The sequence below is a fragment of the Xiphophorus hellerii genome, chromosome 12, assembly GCF_003331165.1.
Source record: "Xiphophorus hellerii strain 12219 chromosome 12, Xiphophorus_hellerii-4.1, whole genome shotgun sequence".
NCBI lineage: Eukaryota > Metazoa > Chordata > Actinopteri > Cyprinodontiformes > Poeciliidae > Xiphophorus > Xiphophorus hellerii.
Window position 1 is genome coordinate 17481103 of NC_045683.1, and position 24058 is coordinate 17505160.

At 39.0% G+C, this 24058-nt stretch overlaps 1 protein-coding gene across 8 annotated transcripts in view; it reads right to left on the reverse strand.

The window, feature by feature from the left end:
- Positions 1–529: 529 nt before the first annotated feature.
- The window catches only part of acacb (acetyl-CoA carboxylase beta), a 28804-nt gene continuing 5275 nt past the window's right edge, over positions 530–24058 (reverse strand). For 2 of the 8 annotated variants that reach the window (XM_032577969.1, XM_032577974.1), the window contains 52 exons: positions 20859–20991; positions 20629–20767; positions 20410–20519; positions 20205–20286; positions 20024–20122; positions 19803–19912; positions 18468–18578; positions 18165–18374; positions 17898–18068; positions 17620–17781; positions 17375–17538; positions 16932–17082; positions 16758–16861; positions 16587–16668; positions 15206–15351; positions 14968–15118; positions 14733–14867; positions 14471–14617; positions 14194–14382; positions 14020–14120; positions 13539–13627; positions 13329–13453; positions 13108–13221; positions 12913–13026; positions 11964–12053; positions 11756–11874; positions 11351–11374; positions 9960–10100; positions 9769–9868; positions 9574–9681; positions 9435–9491; positions 8734–8775; positions 8402–8617; positions 8129–8284; positions 7584–7787; positions 7348–7503; positions 7145–7267; positions 6788–7057; positions 6580–6677; positions 5440–5560; positions 5248–5358; positions 4511–4654; positions 4314–4434; positions 4134–4230; positions 3966–4062; positions 3738–3873; positions 2847–3024; positions 2645–2757; positions 2384–2538; positions 2120–2290; positions 1729–1865; positions 530–1482 (listed from right to left, as the gene is read on the reverse strand). In XM_032577969.1, coding sequence (XP_032433860.1) covers positions 1350–1482; positions 1729–1865; positions 2120–2290; positions 2384–2538; positions 2645–2757; positions 2847–3024; positions 3738–3873; positions 3966–4062; positions 4134–4230; positions 4314–4434; positions 4511–4654; positions 5248–5358; positions 5440–5560; positions 6580–6677; positions 6788–7057; positions 7145–7267; positions 7348–7503; positions 7584–7787; positions 8129–8284; positions 8402–8617; positions 8734–8775; positions 9435–9491; positions 9574–9681; positions 9769–9868; positions 9960–10100; positions 11351–11374; positions 11756–11874; positions 11964–12053; positions 12913–13026; positions 13108–13221; positions 13329–13453; positions 13539–13627; positions 14020–14120; positions 14194–14382; positions 14471–14617; positions 14733–14867; positions 14968–15118; positions 15206–15351; positions 16587–16668; positions 16758–16861; positions 16932–17082; positions 17375–17538; positions 17620–17781; positions 17898–18068; positions 18165–18374; positions 18468–18578; positions 19803–19912; positions 20024–20122; positions 20205–20286; positions 20410–20519; positions 20629–20767; positions 20859–20991 — 6757 coding nt within the window. In that variant the 3' untranslated portion in view covers positions 530–1349. The other 6 variants (XM_032577973.1, XM_032577971.1, XM_032577976.1 and 3 more) reach the window with 6 other exon arrangements.

Here is a 24058-nt window from a genome sequence, read left to right on the forward strand (position 1 = left end):
AAGTCAGCATTCTTCCTCATGATTGTGTGCAGCATAGGATGCTCTACATGCCATTTCATGTAATTACTGTATTTTCTTTCAGAATTTCAATATTTAAATAGCTGAACACTAATCATCAAAATACAAGTACTCTACATAATATATGTTGCCGTTTTTAATTGAAATTAGCAAAGGAAAAAAGTGGCCCAACTAGTTTACTGAAATGCACCTGAGCAGATAGCTAAAACAGAGAACAAAAACACAAACCAGTGTTAAAATGCTGAACTCGATAGATGCTCATTATTTAGCTCCTTCAGCATTTTGTACTTTTGTTTACTTGTCCAATAAATCAGGTACTTAAAGGAACCATCTGTCATAGGAAATTTGTACCAACCATGGAAGAGTTTTTATTCATCCTGAGGATGTTTTATAGCCGGCATAAAATCCCTTGATGTAACATAATTTGCTCAAATCTATGTCTAGTCTACGGCCAGAAGGTGTGGCAACGTTGCCACTGTGATAAAATCAGTCGGCCAGAGAGTACTCATACTTATGTTGTCGTGAAGCCATTTTTATTTTGCCAACAGAGTTCACTACTCCAAATGATACGAGAACCAGAATCAATAGAAACGGTATGATATACAATGTTCTGAAAACAATCATCAATAATTACATTTTTATAATTTCTATATCTTCATATTTCATATTCCAAACAAGAGAAAAAAAATTGATTGACTTTGACATTTTCTTTGACACACTTTTTTCAAAAGTGTTATTAAAACAGTCCGAAGAGCGGCATCTGACCTTATATTGTATCTATAAACATTTAAAGACAAACACTCACGTTATATTATAGGTTTAACTAGAAACAATAACTGGAGGCCAAAACTAAAGTTATTTGTATTTTATAAAGCCCCAATATGCTTCAGGCAATCCAAAAATTCAAAACGTCATTGACTTCAAGTCATAACATAGAGCCCTGATATGCTAAATACAGCAAAGTGAAGTGTGCATTACAGTGTCAGGCTGTTGAATGGAGAAGAAGGCTTCCTGGACTGAAACGGTAATATGTCTGAACAATTCATTTAAACATAAAAAGGCACTAACATACTTGTGGATCGTGGCGAACATTAAAAGGTGACTCAACAGCTCAGACTTTCTAACACTGTCCTTGTGCGTTTGTTTTTTTTTTTTGGTACAAAAGCAATACAAGTACTTCAGTGCTGAAATCCCCAATAATGTTCGATTAGCTTTACGTCCTGGACCTTTCGACACTAAAGCGACTCTGTGCTTGCAACTTTCAACAGTACAACTTATTACAAAAAATATTTTGTTGTTTTTAACAACACAACCTGGTAAAGTCCAAGAGCTTAACTGGGACTGGTGCTGGTGGTGTCCATCGTCGCAAGCAGATGCGACAACGAGGCCCTCTGGGAGGGAGAAATGTTCTGGCTCATGTGGATGATGCAGTCCATTGCTATGTCAGGGTTGGCCTGCACCAAGCTGCACACAAACACACAATTATAGCAGTGAAAGGAAAGTCAACATAATGCAGAATTTAGTGAAGTCTAAATTAAAATCGACTGTGGTTATTTTAAAACTTCTGTTATGTGTTTTGTTTTTACATAATTAGGGAAATAACTGTATTAAAACTAAATGTGATATTAGGCAAACATTCTCATATCCAAAGTTAAAATCAAGAAACCAAACATACTAAATATGATGTCCTCTATGATACCCTGAACGTACCCACGAATATGCTTTAAAGCATTTTCTCTTTTCAAGTACTTGATATTTTCTCGAATGACTGAGCGGGTGCCGTCCTCTGTGGACAAGTGCTTCTCAAGCCACTCCACCACTGCTTGGTTGTTATCCCAAAGGTAAGCCTGTAAAAGCAGACACACACCACATTAGTTCAGTTCAGCTTCAATTACATTTTATTACTACATGCCTAAATGTAGTTCAACAATACAACCATTTAGAAATTTGTCAATTTAATTAAGTAGAGCAAGTAAATGATCTTAATAAAATAAATGCTGTTCAAAAAGATTCAGAAATGTGAACAATGTTTTTTTCATAGGTTGTGTTTTTTTTCTGTATGAGCTGCCGAAGTGCTGAAGCTCTGAATGCACTCACACACCTTGACTGTTCCCTCCGTTTCAACGAACCATCTCCGCAGCATCGACTGCATGTGTCCGTCACTGAGATCCTTGTTGGCCTCCATGATCTCACACTTGACCACCTGCTCCAACAGGAGCCGCCGCAGACGCCAGTAGAAGAACGTCCGCGCCTGCTTCCAGTCTAAAATATCCTGTTAAAAGTAGAAAAGGTCAAATTAGTTTTAAAAAGCTTACTCACCTTAACATTTCCGACTTTTATACTTTTCAGTCATATCATAACTCACAGTGATCACCCCTTTCTCCTGCATTCTGCCCGGAGTGTCGTGCAGATCGACAAACTGCACTGCCACCTGGTGGTAGATGGGCAACAGGAATTCCTCCCTTGCTTTAAGCTTCTTCTCCAATTCTTTGATCTCCTTGTCAGACAGTTCTGGAGAAGCTGAAATAACAAAAGAAGGTCTTACACCTTGAATGTCTTTTTACATCTAATGTAAAATGTGAACTTGAGAATGTTTTTGGAATTAGAAACAGAAAAAAGGCTTTACAGAGGTTCTCAACCAGACTGGCGTAGACTGAATCGAGTCTCCTCATTGTTTTTAGTAGGTCCTTTCTCCTGAATTTAATCTCCACTGTGCCCTCAGGCTCCAGCACGCCACCTCTGAATCAAATAAAATGACCACAAATATGAAGTATAAAGAATATGTTTATAATCACAGATCTCTATCGAGAACCATTTAGAAAATATACCTGCTCTCCCTATCAGCATAGAGCTCCATACACAGCAGGTTGATGGTGGGATCTATTACCACCCAGGATCCTCCTCTCAACTCTGCATAGGGTGGGATGTACACCAACACTGGCTGGTGAAAAGTGTGCAGAGCGTCCACAATATAGGCTCCAAACTTCAGCACCTGGTCATACATATCTATAACAAAAAAATAAAAAAAACAAAGTTACTCCAGAGCTACAACATAAATTTGTAGTGTTTGCAATCTTACTTTTGGTTAACTTCTCTTACAGACTGAAGAGTGCAAGTGTGTAGGATGAAAAAAGTTAACCTAAAGTGAGACGGTATAAAATATAAAAGTTATATTGATGTTTCTTGCTAACAGCAGAGGAAAGGTTTCACAAATAAAAAGTCTTAAGCACATTTGATCCTTCCTTATTTAGAATACAGCTTTAGGTTTCTACAAATGTAACAGTCTGTGTTTCAGAAACAATCTTTCTGATAGACAACAGAGTTTTATTACAGGAGTTACTTTGTATTTGTTTCTATCAATGTACAAGGGTGTTCCCCATGGATGAGTCCTCGACCCATTTCTTCACACAAACTACATAAATAATATCTGCAATATTTGTTACACAACTGTAAATTCTGTTTTTGCATTTATCTTTAGGTTGATCATCATTCCAGGAATGATTATTATTCTCTCTAAAAACTAGACTAAGATAACTATGTAGTTAAAATGTGTAGTGACAAAGAGAAAGCGACAAAGAAAATTAAATAATGCACAAGTAAAAACCCAGTTTCTCAAAGGGCATTCATGATCCACACATCAAGACTGAAACACATGCAGCTTTAGTTCAGTCTAAAAGTTTTGCAACCAGAAAAAAATGCAGAACTGAAAGGATTTGCACCTTTCATCCCCCCGGAGAAGCCTCTCCAGTTGGCAAAGACCATGAGAGGCAGATGTTCACGGTTAAAGTCACAAATCGCCTGAGCTGTTTTGAAAGCAGAATCTGGAAACCAAACTTGGCCAGCCTGCTGCAGAACCTGATGAGATCACAAAAACAATCATAGTTTTAAGTTTTATTATTTAGAAAGGCAGCTCCTCATAAAGAAAATTTTTAGAGGTATTGACTTACTTTAGATTCTGAATCCAGGTTTGCAGGATCTGCAGGGATGGTGAGCTCAACCGTGCGTGTTTCAACAGCAATTACACCGAGGGGGATTCCTCCCAACCTACATGAATGCAGAAAACATGTCCATATTATAGATGAATTTAACACAAAGACTATGTCAGATCAGTTTACCTTGCTCTTCCTACGACGACAGCTTGAGCCCAGGACCCCATGATCTCCATGAAAGAGCCGTGGTCAAAGAATCCACTCTGCCACACACCTCTTGACACTAAAAGTTTACACGCAAATAAAGAAATTATTGGGCTGGTTATCAGCATTAGGCATAAACACTGTTTGGAGGGCGTAACTCACTGGGGTGAGGCCTGCCAGCCAGCATCCAGCGGGGGTCGTAAGGGGCCTTAGTAGGAACAAACTCTATCTCTCTGTCTACTGGGTCTGTGGTTGCTCTAACAGGGACGGGGGAGTGGTTGTTCTGTGAGGATGTAAAGAAAAGTCAGTGAATGACCTGACCGCCACAACTGTGTTCAGATCCAAATATCCGGCAGAACCTTTGGCATGTAAGAAAGCCACTTCAGGATGGTGAAGACACCCTCAAAGTCATCAGGGACAGTTGTGTGTGTGACACCGTTGTTGTGCATGATCTGAATTCCCCCCAGCTGGTTGTTGGAGGTGTAGACCTCTCTACCCAGAACCTGGATGTAAAAAAAAAAAAAACAGAGGCTTACTGATTACTGATGGAAGAGAATAAAACTATTTATTAGAATAATGGTTAAAAGTGCTTCATATCCTGAAAAATCTGCACTAGACTCACTGGTCGATAAAAGTCAAAAAGAGATAAATTATCTGAATATTGGGTTTTTCTCTTTAATACAACAACATCATTATGTATTTACATCACCATTGTTATTTTTATCATGCCAACTACCATTGATAATGTTAGCTTAATGATAATTTATTTAAAGTGTTCTTTTGTATTTCTGTTCAGTTTCTTACATTTAAAATTAAGATTTATTTATGAGTCTGTATTTAGAGTTTATTATTGTGCAACACAGAGAGAAAACATTTACCAATATACTTTATAACAGAACTGAGCTCTAAATATTTCTATTTCTCATCACCAAGCACCTCACTTTGGCTCCCTTGTACAATAAAAAAACACTTCATGCTGCAAAAACAATAAAATCATGACATCTGCACAAATTAAGGTATTTCCCACAAACTCTCTAAAAACTACATTTTTCTTTTAATCTGATAAAAAAAAACAGGAGGAATCAGAAAAGCAAACCTTGTTAAGAGCACCAGCTCCGGTCAGGATGATGTGGGAGTTCTCCACCTGGATCACTCGCTGCCCCAAACGGACCAGATAGGCTCCGATTCCTATAGCTCGACACGTCACCTGTGCGCAAGTCAGGGAGAAAATCAGAAGGACTTGGCACTTTCTGTCCTCCAAGAGAAATCAGACACACGTCCTCCTCACCATACTGATGGTGATGATTTCTTCGTAGGCCTGAGAAGATTCCCCTGCGATAGTACCTGAACCTCGCAGGTTCTCAACACCAAGACCTTCGTCTTTCCCAATGATGTCAGTGATAATGTATCTGTAATGAGAAAGGCAAATTAACAAGGCACTGTTATCTCACATTAAAAAAACAAAATAGGACAAAGTTTAAAACTTAATTCGGTTTTACAAACTTTTAAATTAATGACATGTCTGTGCATCACCCAGGCTCCACAATAAGCAGCATGATTAAACATTTTGAGTTTTAAATTTATAAACCTTTCCAGACTACAAATTTTAATTTTCTCAATTACTAAACCTTTCTAACAACATCTGTGTAAGGGCAGTTTGTGTATTTCCTTACACTATTTGGGGTATCAGTGCTTCTAAAGCCAGTGGTTCACTCTGTTGGACTCATGACTCACAAAGTTTGGGGTTTGTGAGTCATAAGTTTTGTTATTCAGCTCCAGATTGAGCTGAATAACAAAAATTATCTTCAAATAATATGATTTTAAATTGATTACTGATTAAACTGGGTGAAACACAAGAATTACTTTCCTTGTTATCAATAATAAATTAGATAATTAACTGATCAATACGACAATGAAATCATAATAATACATACTAGGAATAATAAAATATGGCATCAAAATATAAATTTTTATAACAGGTACAGGCACTCTCGTTTCTGCACATTTATTACATTTACACCAATCTGGATATTTTGCAACACTGATATACAGTACAGACCAAATGTTTGGACACACCTTCTCATTGAATTCAATGAGAAGGTGTGTCCAAACTTTTGGTCTGTATTGTATATGTTTGTTTTTTCTTTTTTGCACCTTCCAACGATAAGAAGACAGTTTTTGGTGAGATTTTTTAAAATACTGTGTGGTGATTACACGTCATAATCCAGAGATGATTAGAAGTCTCACTTTGTCCTGATTCTGCTGGAGCTTTAACATTAGAGTTCATAATACGTTTAAAATTTTCCATACTTTTCCAGAACCCTGATTACTTAAGAAACCAAAAATACGTTTTGAAATACATTGCTCTCCAGCATCAGTCAGACATTCAAAAAGGTCCTTTTATTGGAAGGTAAAGCAAGTATTGCACCTGGACTCTCCTCCTTCCTCTACATGCTGACAGTGAACGGAGTTGGTGGAGCTGATCCGGGTGTAGTCCTGGGGTGACAGGTAAAGATATTTGAAACCCTGCAGAAGAAAATATAAGAAAGATATAGTAAAATGTTAACAAAACATAATATCTCATTTTCTGTCACAAATTAAAATATTTAAAAACAGAAATCTGTTTCGGCAGTGACCTTGTAGGGATCCGCAGGGTCAATCCAGGCCACCTGGAACATATGTTTGACCTCTTCTGCGAGTCCGATGCGAGCTCCGCTGTTGGCTGCGATGTAAATGCGGGGGATTCCCTCAGCCCGGGCCAGCTCTGATGCCTTGAGGAACAGCTCGTCCTCCTGAGGACCAAACGAGCCGATCATGTGAGTGATGTCATTACAGATCACAATAATGTCTCTGCCTTCGGGGTACTCTGGGGTCTTCATCTTCATCCTAAAGGCCACCATTCCCACCTGAGGGGAAACGTAAGAATGAATGTTAGCGTTTAATCACCAGGAAGAGGGCGGAAGTAGATTTGGATGTTCTTTTAAACGTCCTACGTCATTATCTGCAGGCTGCCGGTTCATCTGAACAAGTCGACCTTCCGGGTCCAGAACGAGCTCCGTGCAGATCAGCACGTCTTTAGGACATTTGTCTCCAGGAACCCAAAGCTTGAATAATGCCTGAAATAACAATTTAAGGAAAGTGAAACTATGCAGGTCATCACAACAGAAATAAGTGCAGTTCAGTGAGTAAGCAGTACCTGTCTGAACATCTCAGGGACATCGTATACATATGTGGTGCCCAGGGTTTGAGCCTGGAAGCGCTTGGCTTGCAGCAGGTCTTTGGTCACATAAGGAGTGTTGATCAGCATGCCGTGCAGCGGACCCTGCTTGTCTCCATAAGACTGAAACATGATCTGCACGAGCAAAGTTGAAGGGATGAATTTAAGCCACAAAGCACAGATAACAAGATCTCTAATAAATGCTTAGTCCTCACCTGTCGAGAGCTTGGTTCTGTGACTTCTTTATACAGGCTGATGTCCAAATAATAGCCTGATTCATTAGTGAGAAACAGGCGGATAGGAATGGCATTTCCAGTTGGTGTCAGGCGAATGTTGATCTTCAGCTCAGCCTGCAAGACCCGCAGTTTCCAAAGACGACTGCCGTAGCGCATCACCATGGAGCGAACAGACTCCTCAATCTGATGGACAAAAGATCAGAATAAAGATAAACAAAAAGTAAAAAGCAAAGAATTTGTCAAGTGAAGCAATAAAGATTACATTAAATACAATAAGAAACTGGAAAGGTTTCTTATTGATAATTAACTGATCAATACAACAATTAAATCATTGTACATCATACGAAGGTGTATGATGTGCCAAGTCAAGCACATTGTTTGAAATTTTACACATTTTTTCAAGTCACAACCTTAAACTGTAGTGAATTTTATTGATAAACCAACAAGCAAAATGAAATGAGACACCACTCTTTCTGCAAGCTTCAATAATTTACAGTAAGTAGAAGAAATAACTGCAAACTGACTTTAGATGGGTCCATGATGACAGTGGGGACAAAGTTAAGGAAGATGTGATTGCAATCTGTGCGAACGCTGGTGTAATTGAAGGCAACCTCCAACTCATCCATGGCCTCCAGCAGGAGCCGCTCCCCTTCATTTTGAAGGTACTCAAATGAAGCTTCCTGGTGACAAAGAAAGCTCATCAGATGCAACTATATTATCACAATTTTGATCCCCCAGCCCCTTTTAACAAAAACACAAAGTCAAGTCAGCAGTTTCTTGGTTGAGTTTCTTCTTACTTTTGTAATGAGATCTGAGTGGCGCATAATTGCCCGGATGAAGAAACGGTAGTCCGTCACTTCAGCGCCCTCTTGGACCCGAGCCGCTCCCAGGTACAGGTGCATCTTCTTGTTGGCGCAGGGAACTGCTGTCAGGTCAAAGTTCCTCATTCGGTTGAGCTCCAGCTGAAACGCCAAAGCTGGCTCCAGATTTCTGTAAATTCGGTCCTCCTGGAACTGAGAAGAAGTGACAAAATGGAGAAGGGGGAATCCACATCTGTTTAGATGGCCAATGTGTTGTTTTTTTTGTTTGTTTGTTTTTTATTACAGTGGTGAAGATAAAGTAAACTCACCTCATCTCGGGCTCTGAATGTGAAGAACTTTGGAAATTCTCTCTGAATCGAACAGAAAACAATGAGATAAAAATATTCAGGAAAAGTAAAAATATGTAGAAAGATGCTCCTCGACTGCAGTTATTAAAATAAGTCCTTGTTCTTACATTATTACATTAGTATAATATTAAACCTGCTCAAATATTGCTTCAATATTCAAATATTAGTTTACAAAATTAACTACAACAAATTTTCTAACATTTTCTAAAACATGTGGAATAATCTTTACATGTATTCAGCAGCTTTGGCAAAACGTGGTTATAATTAAGTTGTTAGATACAGGTCATTTTTCTCTTATCTTGTTTATTTTATCTTTACCCTTGTGTTTTTCTGGTTTATATATTTAGGTATTAGATGTTTGTCTTCCATGACAGTGGGGACAAAGGACACCCCATTATTAAATGAAATAAAGCAGGAGAAGTAAGCAAGCTGCATTAATTTAATATAAATGTTAGTTGTTTTAGTAATTCTGAGTTATATTTGGCTTTTAAAGCAAAACTAACAAAACAATATAGTTAAACAATAAAAGTGATACAACAATTGTTGGAATACACTGCATTATGATCATTTTGAAGTGATCACGGTTTAAAAATTATAAAAACAAATGAATGTTTAAAATATATTAAAAAAGAGAATAGAAAATAAGTTTCAGAAATGTTTACCTTCTGAGTAATCAAAAAGGTCATTCTCCTGATCCCATACTCAAAAAGAATGGCTTTCTGTAAATATATGTGAATAAAAATTTGGCTTATTAAAAGTTGAAATAAAAATGATAGTCTTATTTCAGACATGACCTCTGACCTTTGACTGAGCGAAGGCAGTGAAGGCTTTCACCAAGGCGTCGTCGTCCTCGGTGTCTGCTGTTCTTATCGACACATTAATGATGTGGATGGGGTTCTCCCTGTTGTTCTGTAGAGAACAGAGGAGAAACTCCTGGCTGCAGAAGCAGGTTACATTTTTGCTTCATGGCAAACACTTACAGAACGACAAACCCACCTTCATGTTCTCCTCCTCGTAGAAACTAGAGCAGGACTCTAAGAACGAAGCGCCCTCCACGAGCTGTTCAGCAAAACTCGACAGAACTTCATCAAAATTCCTGAAAGGATCAACAAACGTAACATCCCTGTTATTTATATATATGTTCACTGTAAGTGCTGAACAGGATGAATCACTTAGAGAGCAGTGACCTTTTGAAGTCGTCAAAGCACTGGAAAGCCACCATAGCTCCCATTCTTTGGCAAGGTGGAGAAAAGGCTCCATCCATTAGCAGCTCACTGCTCTGCCGTTGAACCTTAAACTGGCCCAATCCGCCTGCTGCCACAGGAAGCCTAAACAGGAAACAGAGATACTAAATGATCTCAGGGAGAGAAAGTGCTTCGAGGAAATGTGCAGAAATTCATACAGAGAGCAATAAAGCAGGTAGAGATGTTGTCTTTTGTTTAACAAAGTACAACAAACTTTACACAAATGAAACCCGCAGAGTCAAGGTTGTACAAGTCTGAAGTCTTAGCTACAAAGTCCTTGTACAAGTCCAGTGTGAGTCTAAAATCCCATTTACAGCTTTTGCTACGGCTAGCAACATTATTCACAACAATTAAATTTTTAAAAATTTCATGTGACAAACATCCGTATTCAACCCAGAGTGAGTAATTGGCAAAATCACATTTTATTGAATTTTTAAGAAATTATTATTTTCACTTTCTTGACTGGTAGGCCAGTGCTATTTCATGGTAAATCAAGGCTATTTTACAATATGTTTGGCAGAATTCCTTTTAGTCTTTAGCCTGGAACTGGCTTCCAGTGATTTGGATCTCTTGAGTCATGAAAGTGGTCGGACATGAGCTGGTCTGCTGCTTGCCTGCATCAGTGACAAAGTAAAATCTGTAGCTTTGAAAAGATATGACATATGCAATTATTAACATATGAAAAGAACAACGAGAAGATATTTGATGTGATACGAAGTTAAAAAAAATACATATATGTATAAAATTTAAAATAAAAAAGAAATCACTATTTTTTTTAAAATCCCCCTTAAGTCACAAACACTTCACGTCCTGATTTAAATGTTTGACCAATTAAAATTAAAATCTCCAAATTATGAGTCATAAGTCCGTGATACCTGTTCAAGTCCAAAATTCAAAAGCCATCAATTCACGTGCTGAATTAAAGGAAATTAAGAATTCCTACCCAGAGCAGATTGCCATGAAATCTTGAGACCTGATCAAGATTTTATGATTAAAATCCAATTCTGGAGATTGCAAGCTCAACATTTAGCAGCAATCACTGAAATCTCAGGCTTGAAGGTTTCGTTTGCTTTGTTTTGTTTTTTTACGAGAAACATAACACAAATAAAAGTTGGAATTTTGCTCAGAAATACTTTACACAAAAAAAAAAGAGAGAAGCAACTACAGGACAACTAGAGAAGCTTGGCTTGTAATGTGAATAAGAAAGGGCTTGTTAGAAGAACCTTATGTCGACGGCAGGGAAAAAGCAACACGGTGCATCCAACATGCATTGCTGTGAAACATTTATAGAGACGATGGAGTGCTCTGGTTGGAGGGGAGGAGCTTTACTCTACCTGTTCAGAGTAGGGCTGCTCCCTCTGAAATAAGATGATTGAGATGTGAATATTAGCAGAGAGTGATCAAGGGGAACCTGAAGGTACCTTTGTGCAGAATGATTAGATTTAAGCATTCTCTACAAAACTGTGCACATTAATATTATTATTGAGTGGGAAGAAAACTGTTTGCATTCCAAGTTAGCCATAAGCAGTTGTGGCATCAGCATACAGACTGCTCTCCGCCTTCACTACTGAGTACAAAGCAACAATTCAGCACTTTAGTCTACACCTAATCTACATCAGGAAAAGGTCTCAACAGAGAAACAGCTTCACATCCTCTAATGCTGTGCTAACGTGCTATCTCGATTCACATGTGGAAGAAAGAGGGTGAACAGGTTGCGTCATCAAAGGGAACCCCATCACCTGTTTGGATGTGATGATGGCAACATGAACTGGAAGTCCACGGCACACGTTCCGTCCAGCAGCTGGTGATGCTGGATGCTATTCAGCTCATAGGCGATGTATGCTCTGCGAACATACACCTGGAAGCGTAGAAAACAGTTAAAAATTCAGAACTAAAAAGAAATCAAAAAGAAGAAAAATCACTTAGTTTGACTTTGATTCAACTTGCCTCCAAAGCAGCCATGCACACAACTTGGTTTGTGTGATAGAAGAAGTTGGGCAAGACGTCAAAAATTGAGGTTTCGGAGAGAATAAGTTTCTGCGCCAAATAGAAAACGCACTCTTTAGTTGATGTTTACATTGCAGCAGAGACTGTCACGAGGCTAAAGCTGCTGTCGCACTGATAATCTTGGCAGGTTTGGAAGGTGTCAATGTGAATAAAATAAACCACAGTTTATGAAACATCCAGTCTTGTCACCAAGACTGAATGCGCCAGAGTCAAGGAAATTAATGTTTCTGACCATTTTGGGCTGAAGGTTTAATGTCTTACACAGACTCTGTGAGTGCCCTAACTGATCAGAAAATAAGTGAGGCTGTCCTGCAGTTGGAGCCACGTTATAAATTCAGCAAGTCAAGGGGAGTGACTTGCTGAATCACTCCCCTTGATTGGGGAGTGATCAATCAAGGATTGATCCTCCCTGGGAGGGAGGGTTGACTCCCTCCCTGGGAGGGGAGGATTGAAGGACTCATACACTATGCAGGTATACCATACCTGCATAGTGTAACTTGCAGGTATGGTGTAACTTGCAGGTATGACCAATAATACCAGTCACTGCTGCTACCTTTGAGTAATATCAAGTTTTGATAAGTGAGAACAGGAGCTGGTGATGCTGTAGTGCACAGTTAATCTCATAACTCTGGCAGATTAAGATTTAAAGTAATATTTAAATTTGACTAGGATGTTTTTTCTATGACAAATAACTGGGCTTAGCCATATTTCCATAAGTTGTGAATTTCATATCACAATCTTTTCTGATATGTACAGAATTCTATGAAAGCTGGAAATCACATCACATCAGCTACAGTCTCAAATATATTATTTGCATAAAGCAGCATGTCTTCACACATCATTGCAAAGCAAACAAAATACACAATGAAGAGATGGAGGTCGGTGTCACCTTCAAGTTTTCTGGGCAAAACTGGTGGCCATACATATCAATAGCTGACAGGAAGATGGACTCCACCTGGTTGTGTCTCAATTCATAGGATGGCATATGGGAGGCAATCAACACCTAAGAGTTGATATGTTACTTCAGCTGTCTTGTTATGGTACTACAAAATAAAAAGTATATTTCTTTTAGTAGGGGACTAACCTGTCTGGCTCTCAGTGCGACCTTTGAATTTTCCATCTTGCTCAGCTGTGTGAATTCATTTAGAATAGCCATGAGCTCATCTGCAAGGGTGGCGTCACGTCCACACAGCTGGTCCTACACAAAGTCACAAACGCACATTACATCGGTACTTCTAATCACACCTCTTGATGTACAAAGAATAACAACTTAAGACCATCTGTTTTGGAGGAGGAGAGCCTTACAATGAGCATCGTCACCAGGATGTTTTTCTTGAACACCTGAGCGTGAGAAAAGATGTAGTCAAGCACAGGACTCATGTCGGGTTTGTGCTTCTCTCTCAAGTTGATCACACACTTATCATAGTGAGCTGCAAGAGAGAAACTTGGTGTGAGTATTTCAGCTAAACCTCATCTTCAGCTAAAACATGTGGTTATTAAAGCAAGTCCTGTTACCTTGCTGGAACTGCATCTCAACCTGCAGGTACCGCTTCAGCAGATCAAGAACCACAGATTTCATGTAACCACGGGTTCCACTGCGATATCTGAACAAATATAACATTTCTGTCATGCTGTATGTCTGTACCATTTCAAACACGCAAAGCAGAAGGGGACAGTGGTTGATTATAAGACCTTTGCATATACAGATAAGATCAGTGAATAATATCAGATTCACATTTAAATATTGGCCAGTCACAGATCAACCAAACTTAAGACAATTGGGGTAGCTTTATCTGTGCATCCCTAAAAACATAATCAAATAAAAATGGTTAAATCCCCTGGAGTCATCACACAACCGACTATAAACTTATGCAGAAAGGATCTAAACTGGTAAATAATAATGAGATATCTGCAGACAGGCCCAGGCTAGAAATTAAATAACATGTCTTTAAATTAATAGTACTTTCAATATTTTGCAAAAAACTAGTCAACTCACCTCTGCACCAGCTGAACAATACTTTGAGTGTTCATGAAGAAAACCTCCCGGTCAGCCTTCCTCTGCAACGTGGCTGCATGGCTGTCTAAAATGTTAGCAATCTGAAATCAAACAGTTAATAATTATCAAAAAAATGCAGTTTAAAGTCAGCATGTGGTCACTGACTGACTTCACCTTTTGACTGGGGAACTGGCAGAGGACAGAGGTGATGTTGCTCGCATACTGAGCCATGATCTTCCGGATGTCCTTCTCCACAGTAGGGGGAATACGGCTGGCCACGCTGGTCATGATCTCCTGAAGTTCCAGCAGTGGAAGAGACGGATCCCTTAGGGTCTTCATCAGGGTCGCGACCCATTCTTTCAGCTGCACAAAGGGACATGAAAATGCCCAACAGAAGTTCATGTGTTTGTATTTTTCAGATATATTTGACAGCAGAGTGGTAAATACACACTTTTGTGCTGAAGTAAGGCTCTTCGAGGCAATACCCGTCCATCACTCTGACCAGATTTTCGAGCACATTGTGGAACACCTGATGAAGCTTTTCCCCAACCATAGGCAGCGGCTGCTGGGGTGGCAGAGTGGCTGTGTTGAGCTCCACCTGTATCAGGGACCAAAATAAATTAAAAAAACACTGCCTTAAATATCAGCGTGAAAATCACAAAGTAGGAGAAAAAAAAAACAATCTTTGTTTCATAAAGTGACAGTTAAAGTACCTTGTGTATACTGCTGGGGTCGTCCAGCTCCATACGCGCCGTGACACAACCGGGCTCCAGAACCGCCCCTGGCCTCTTGACAAAGTGTATACAACCAGACTGCAGCACAGTCAGAGTCATCACCATCTTCATCACCTGAGAACAAAGCATATTCAAAACTGGAGTAAAATGCAAATGGACAGTAAACACAAACGCAACCAGGACATTTTTCTTTTCCCCCCAGAATCAGTCAAACCTCAATCTCTGCGTAAGTTTCTCCTGCAGAAATATGATCTCCATCCTCCACTGTGTACTGCAGCAGTTTACCAGCAGAGGGAGACCTCAGCACTGTGGGATCCCTCTCCTTCTCAAACACACAAGTCTTGTTGCCGACAGTGACGCGGTAGCTACAGCGATGAAACAATATGGGAAATGAGCAAACATGAAGTCAGATAGATAGACAAGTATTGTGGGTCTCACAGTGAAGGTCTTGCCTGTCTACTTCCTCCTTCATGTATGTGGTGTGGCTGTTGCCATTGTAACACAGCAGAAGACCCCCGTCATTCAATCTGTGAACGTCTATTTCAATGTCCGAGCCGTTCATGATGATGACGTAAGTTGTCTGGGATTGGCGAGCCACCTGAAGCCAGCATAGAGGACAGTTTATAACATAAAATTTTTTCATAGGCCTTTAATGTTTTCTTTCAATAAACCACAAACAATGTTTTTTTAATGGGATGTTGTGTAATAAACTGACATCCATACAAAGCAGTGCAAAAGGACCAAGTGTGGGAAAAAAACAAACACATCCTTCTTTACTCTAATACTTTAAATAAAATCATCAAATACCTTCAAATACCTTCACTAGTTACTTATCTAGTAAATAGAGTCCACCTGTGAGTAATTTAATCTCAGAATAAAACCATCTGTTCTGTGAACCTTTCAAAAGGTTTGTTAAACATTAGTGAAACATCATGAACACCAAAAAACACAGTATGCAGGCCTGGGAAAAGGTTGTCGTAATGTTGGAAGTAAGGTTAGATTATAAAACAATATTATAAACAATATTAAAAAAAACAGTCTAGCACCCTTTAAATCATCCTCCAAAAATAAAAACAAGAGGAGTATGGCACAACTACAAACTGAGCAAGACTTGGGCACAATTGTGTGCATAAACTAAAAGGCCAGGCAAGAAGACCACAATTTTGAAACACCATGGCAACTTTGCTGCTGAGATGAGTTTACAGGGCAACTATCAGTTGAGGGCTTCATAAATATGACCAATATGGAAAACTGTCCAAAAGAAAGTTACAAGCAGCCCCTTTTGCAGTTTGCAAAAAGCCATGTAGGAAAAAGAGAGAACAACTAGAACGAGCTGATGTGTTCAGATAAGACTTAACCTGAACCTTTAGGCCTACGAACAAAATGCTATGTGCAGCAGAGAAGAAAAATGGTCGATGATGACACATGTTGGTGGCAGCATCATGATGTGGGGATGCTTTTCTTTGACTGGTCAGAGTTGATGGGAAGATAGATAAAGCTAAGCACAAGGCAATCTTGGAAGAAAACTTGCTAGTCTGAAAAAAACTTTGCAAAGTGCAAAGGTTCACATTGTAGAAAAAAATCCTTCACACACCCTCAAAGATACAATTCAATCATATTCATGTGTTTGTCCAGCCAAAGTTCAGTCAATGTGACAGAAGTTATTATAAAAGTTATAATATAAAGAATGCTCTCTGTAGCAGCTGCATTGGTCTATCACATAAAATCTCAACAAAATACATGGAAGTTTGTGGCTGCAACAAGACAAAATGTGCCACAAAAACTGCTAATGTACACCATCAGGAGGTATTAATGCAAAAGTAGAGGAGCTACCTTCAAACAGTACTTGACTCCTTCATATATCAGGTCGACGTTGACAGAGTTGAGCAGGCTGTCTGCTGCCAGCACCTGGCCTCTGCAGATTAAGAATATAAAAGCCCATTATTTAAACCCACAGTAAGTGTAACAGTGAGACTTCAGTGAGGCAGGAGAATATCTACTGACCTTTCTAGGGAATGCAGGAAGTCTGACATGCTCTTTCTGAAGCTGAAATCAGCAACATGCAGAGCTCCACAAACGATGCCCAGCATGGTGTCTGGTCTCTCTGCCTGCAGAAGGAGGACCATTCTTAAATACAAGGCAACCATAAAACACACGGCTCTAGATGAAGACTCTGACCTGCACTTTCTCTGCAATGAGGTGATCCAACCAGCCAGTGTCGATGTCATTGTTTCTGAAGCTTTCAGTCTCCAGAAGCTTGATGAGGTATTCCACTGTAGTCCTAAAGTCTCCTCTGATGGACAGCTCCTTCATCGCTACCACCATGTTTCTGCAGAATATCAGAAATGCTTTTCAAATATTGGTTCATCTACAAGAAGATATTTTTAGAAATTTCACCTTATATAGATTTATTGCACATGTTTTATTATTGCATTAATTAGAACAAACGTGTAAAGGTTCAACAAAGTTGGCAGGACTCTTCAATTTCCACTTAGTTTTATTACATTAGGGGTTGTTACAACAGCAGTATAGATATGACATTATTTACTCAAAACTCACATTCAATAAAGCACCCAAAGGCTTTATTACATGAAGATCAGTCATCATTAAAAGAGGCTTACGAGATGGCTTCTTCTCGGTTCTCTCCCCACGAAAAACAGTGTCCAAACTGGGAATCTGCAAATTCGTGGAGGCCACCAGCGGCTCCCACACTGAAATAACCCCAGACGTTTTTACTGCTGCGGAAGTTCAGCTCCTGCACAGTCCCAGAGCTGGGCTTGAACCCCTGAGGATGAGCCAGTGATCACAATCAATAGGTAAAACAGAAGTGCAAAACAGACAACTGTGGGAGGAAATGAAATTTTACCTCGTCTGGATTCTCGCTGGTGATGCGGGCTGCAATAACGTGCCCTCTTGGATTAGGAATGCAGTCTGGAGTTTCAAAGTTGATGATGGAGTCACCCCACGGACTTTCCCCATAAAGCACTCGGATATCCTTAATTCTGTGCAGAGGGATGCCCATCGCAATCTACCAGATAAAACACTGACTGTTAAAGACCTAACTGTTTGGTTGCAAGGAAAGCCTACAGTTTACATTTGCAGCATTTTTTTGTTGACTTCTTTTAAATCACAGTTGGAGCCTACCTGAAGTTGGGCAGCTGGCAAGTTTACATCTCCGATCATCTCCGTGCACGGATGTTCCACCTGCAAGCGAGGATTCAGCTCCAAAAAGTGGAAGCTGCCGTCTTCTGAGTAGAGATACTCCACAGTTCCGGCACTGACATAGCCCACCATCTTGGCCATCCGCACTGCATGCTGGGTTGGAGAGAGAGAGAGAAGAAACAAAACTGTTCTCAAACACAGCAAAACTTTAATCGGCCATATAAAAAGTAAGCACAGAGACAAGCTGACCCGCTCCATTTGCTCTAAGGTTGAAGCGGGAGCAATGGTGGCGGGAGCCTCTTCTATGATCTTCTGGTGCCTCCTCTGGATGGAGCAATCCCGTCCAAACAGGGAGATTGCATTTCCGTACTCATCTGCCAGTATCTGCACCTCCAGGTGCCTTGCATGCTGAGCCAGTTGCATGATAAAAATGGGTGATCCTGGAACCTCTGTCTGCACCTGCAGTCAGAGAGAACAAAAGAAGAGTAGAATGCAGGAAGCGAATTGTACAAAGATAAAATGTTTTGGCTCATGAACCATAAGAACACAAACCTGTCTGAAGAAACTTGAAAATTCATCTGAATTTTCAACTTTTCGGATGCCTTTTCCACCTCCACCCTCAGAGGCCTTGATAACGACTGGATAACCTATTTTTTCAGCTTCCTGAACAGAGAAAATATATTATAGCATTTAGCAAAAAAAGCAGTGACCTCATCACTTACTGGCAGTCCTGAAAAAGATGCATAAAAAGCCTTAAAATAATCTTTTATTAGAGCACCATAATCACAGACTGATTATCACTGGTTATTATAGAAATTGTCCAATCTTAATCTGAAGACAGTTACTCAATTTCAATGCGTAACTGATGTAACTATGATGAGAAAAAAAAGCCTATTTCTTTTAGCCATTCTTCAAAATGGAAAAGAATATATCATTCAAGTTAGAAAGAAAACAGCTACTTGTCCAAACTTGGTCATACAGTCAGAGGAATAAGTTTATCTGCTCATCAGATAGTGAGGAGGATGATCAGAGTTACAAAAGAACTTAGCAAAGTCTCCATAAAAACCATTAAATACCCTAACAGCTAGATTTTTAAGAAAAAGCGTTTTCTGTCCTACAATCACAACTGTAAATGGGTGGAGTTTCCTGAGGTCCACTTGGACTTTAATTGTAATGGTCCATTCTCCTTGGTTCTTGGAAGTTGGATTTTGAAGTCAGACAAGCAAGAACACCCTCTGAGTGACTCATAATAGTGGGAAAGTCTAATTCAGTAACCAATATGGCTTTATGTTTTAAGAATATAATGAAAGTTGTCTGTATGAACTACAAGCTAAGCAGTTCTGAAGGTTAAACCAGTGTCACATGCAATGCTTTAAAGTATCAAATTCCAAAAATGTTTTATTTTTGTGTGTTTCAATCTGTAAAATAGTGAAAAATATATTACCAGCTTGTATTGCTAATAGTAGTTGGAACCCCCCCAAAAAGGCAGACTTGCTTCCAACTCTACAACAACATTGAGCTTCCAAAATATCATCAGAAATGATGTTTTCCAGACACCAAATCAACCTCAGGCCCCAAACCTAAATCCAAATAAAAAAAACCTGTGGTGTGAGCTGAAGAGAAGCTGAGGAGGATGCAGGACTATAGATGATGTAGAGAGGTAATACAACTAGAGATAGTCAAAGATTTCTCTCTATGTATGCATGTTGTAGAAAGAACTAGCAGGGTGATCATTTTTAAATAATTACTTTGTTTTTTTAACATAGAAGTGCAACAAAAGATGGATTTCTTTTCATGTCTATCAATGTGGAGGGCAGTGTATAAACATTTCATTAGAGACATTTGTAAAATAAGACAAAATAGATTTTTTTTAATTAATACACTTACTGCCAGACCATCATCTACATCATGAACACAGCCCTCTTTATAGACCTCTGGAGGAACGCTGACTACATATCCCTGTCTTTGGTACTCTTCCGTCCACTCCACTCTCAGACCTGGACACATTAAACATAAACAAGTGTCCTGCAAGTTCCAGTCTACAATTGTTTGACTTTGTAAAAATAGGCTTGTGTGAACTTTTCCTGTGAGGCCACGTAATGAATCACCTGATCCGCTCCATGGAAGTGTAGGAATGTCAGCGCTCTGGGCAACAATGGACGAAGCCACCTTATCCCCAAGAGCCCACATGGCTTTACTGGATGGACCTGAGAAACATGGCAACCTCAGACTGATGAAGAGAAGGGACTAAATCCAATGAAGGCTGTGAAGCTTTAAAGGAAGTTTTACCCAAGAATGTTATCCCTGATTTGTTCAGGAGTTCAGGTAGCTTTGGGTTTTCAGATGCATGACCCCAGCCGGCCCACACAGCCTACATAAAACAACAAAAGTATAAAACAATATGTGATTATTTGGGACTTCTGTCTGTTATCGTGGAGATAATGAAGAATTAAATAAGTTAGACTCTCAGGCCTTGAGGCAGACAGAATTGCACCTGCACTGGGATTCTTTTTGCAACGTCGACAATCAGCTCTACGTTGGCGTAGTTGTTATTGTTGGTACCACCGGGCACAGGCACATAATGGTCAGCCATTTTTATGTATTCTGCACAGGAAAAAAAAAAGAAAATGTCAGACTCACTGTGTTCATTAGTTTTTCACTGTAACTTGGATAAGATTGTGGTAATAACTGCTGAGTAACAGAGCACAATGACCTGCGTTAGCCTTCAAGTCTTCAGGAGTGACCATGACCACGAAACGGATGATCCTCTCGTTACGAAACATCTCATAGGACCAGCGACGGATAGAACGCATGCATTTGACTGCTGCAATGCCATTGTTGGCGATCAACACCTGTGTCGTAGAAATAGAAGCTATACTGATTAGCCTTCGAAAGCTGCCTCTGGATCATAAAAACAAACCAAATAAGCACTTTTACTCTTACCTTCTCTATGACCCTGTTGCCACCGAAACGAGTGACAAACTCAGCAGGAGAGGCCACCGTAAAATCCCTCTGGAGATCCATCTTTCTGTGTTCACGTCCTTTTTTCACCAAGTGAGGACCAGACATGCTAGGCCTACACAGGAAAAGTTAAAGGTCTGTATTTTGGCCATCGACATAGTGAAACTGAGTTTGCTCAGATCTATTAACTACCTATCTTTTCTATGTCAAAAGAGCACAAAGAGTTGAAGTGAATTACAGTGCTGAAAATCAAAAACCTGAGGGAAAGATCAACGGCAGAGATGGACTGTGCAACTCTTTTAGTTCTGATCTTATCTCTAAAATTACACCATTATGTAACTCTCTATTAGCAACACAAACTTAGACAATTATTTACTCATGATTTCACTTTTCATCAAGTTTTACCAGTTTTAAAAGTAACAAAAATGAAAATATATTGAACAAATGACACACTGATGAAGACTTTTACCTTTATTCCACTTTCTAGTCACTGGGTCAGACTGCACATGTTTTGCAACTGGACTAAATAAAACTTTGATATGGAGTAATTGGGAAAGTTCCCCTTTATCATTATTTCTGGGACAGATCTTTAAACCTAAAGTGCAGAAAGCAAATGAAATACAATTATTCTCAAAAAGCATTCTTATCGCTCACATACAGATAACTAAGAAAATCCGAAAAAATAAATAATTAACTTTAATATTTATGTTATTAACTTGAATGTTGAAGCCAAAGTAATAAATATATCAAAGGCAAATGAATGTTGCAGAGTCAATAAGTTTTGGCTCATTTAACTAATTTCACAGTTGATTATAAGAAACTTATAAAAGGGAAATTCTACAGAAATAGAAATTATACTGAATATAGGTAAACTAATTTAGAAAAGGATTTAAAATTCTAGTTTCAAAACTACTAATGTTTTTTTAATCATACTGTTTAACAAACCTTTGAATGAGATACCAGAGAAAAGTGCACCTTAACAAAATATTCCTCAACTATAAATGACACAACTCCGTCTCCTGCCTGTTTCTACGGTTTGTGTTAAAATAAAAATAATAAAAAATAATCCACGTTTAGGATTATTAGACTGGAAATAATTTATTATCTTAATGTGGTCTCTACGGAAGAGGATTAGGGTCACCAAAAAATAAATAAAAAGAGTTCTGAGATTAATTAAAGTCAGAATTCTGACTTTAATCTCAGAATTCTTTTTTTTTTTTTTTTCGGTGGCCTTAATCCTCTTCCGTAGGTCTCGGTTCAAACACTTGTTCCTTCTGATACAAATAGCCGACTAGGTAATATACTAAATTTTTTGTTTTTAATTAACGAGTAAATACCATGAATTGTGGTATTATTACTGAATGGTTATAATACCACGAGGAGCTCTCCATTTCTTACCATCCACACCTGACTGACAAAGAGATTTAATCCTAAAATCAGTTCTATAAAAAATCAGAATAAGAGAAATCTGACCCTGACTGATTTGAAGTCCATTTAATAGCATTAAATTATGACTCAACAAACAAAACAATCAGTGTAAGTTAGTACACTTGTTCACTATTTCAAAGTGTATATAAATGTCACAACATTTAAATTGAGAGAAAAAAAAAATATATATATATACAGTATATATATCTATATATCTATATCTATATATATATATTTTTTTTTTTTTCAAATCTGCAACTTTAATGGAGTGACTTTAGAAGTGTAATTTTAATGATGGCTGATTACCAGGCTTTTGCAATCATCTGAATCGGGTGTGTTAAAAAAGGAAAACATCTAAAACATGCAGAGCAGTGCGCCTTCAGGACCAGGGTTGGGAAACATTGAACTAGATGACTGGATGCAACAAAGCAATTTCAAAAATATATGTATGAGAATTCAGGAGCCTTTTGGGGACTGGCTGAGTGGTGGGGGTCCTAAGCAGCAGTTTAGTTTCCTTATTCTTTGGGCTCCGCTCTTCAATCAGTTAAACAAAGATATAATGACAACACCAGCCACATCAACTGCAAGGCTATAATGTAGATTGATTTGTAGAAACAGATTTTAATCATACTGTGCAGATGGATAATCTGTTACCATTTTATATATTTTTTTTGTTAATATCTCGACAGAGAACCATGGATTTACCCCAGCTTTGACAGCTACTGCTTTTAACATACTTCACACTCATCACCGCCAAAACTAATAAACCATTTTCTACTTGTTTGGCAAAACAACAAAAATCGGATTCAAAAATGTTTCATGTACATACCATTAGTATCTGAGGCTTCTCTCTACTGTCGTCAATGCATTAAAACCTATTTACCCTATAAATGTTCGGACCCGCGTCGAATCTGAAAAACACCTGCAAGTGTGAGCATTACTGCATGGCTGAGCTCTTGTGAACTTTAGCTCTTGTACTGTACCTTTCGCTGACGAAATACTGCCCACTATTAAAATACAGCCTGATAACGTTTTTTTTTTTTTTACAGCTTTGAGTTATTTACAGTGGCATGCATGCAGCATGGAGCAGGTGAGGGTCACTTTAAACGGGCTTGTGCCGTATTGAACGATTAGACTGTAATCATAATCATGAGGAGGGTATTTTAAGAAAAACCGCTTGTGCAAAAACAATGCCAGCTTTTCACGGAACCGTTTCATGACAAGGTCACACCCAGCAAGTTATTGGTTGTGCACATCCTTCCTCTAAAACTTACCAACGGTGATGTTTTTATCATTTCCTTAAAACTGAGCGATGAAGTGAAACGAACTCTGTGAACACCAGCAAACAATCTATTTCCTGTTTTAACATGTCTGCGGAAGTTGCCATAGCTGTTGTTTTAAACTCTCCCATCATGCAGCTATCAATTATTTTTTGCCGTATTTTTGTTGAAACTAGAAGCTAACTGTTTGCATACCAAACAAGCAGCAGCAGCTATCAAAGCACTGGGTTAATCAGAGAGCAGGGAGTAAAGCCTCTTTCTAAAAACACTCACCTCTGGAGGTAAGGAAACAAGTTATTTCGCTCCATTATTTGCACCGTTTTACAAAGCTGAGGCTCTTTAGCGGATCTTTAGAGCCATTTCTGCAGAGACCAAAACAAAGAGGTCTCCACACACAGTCCTTCCTCTTGGGTGCCAGGCAGCCTCCTCCCTCCCCCCTCCCACATGAACAGCAGCACAATATCTGCAGATCCT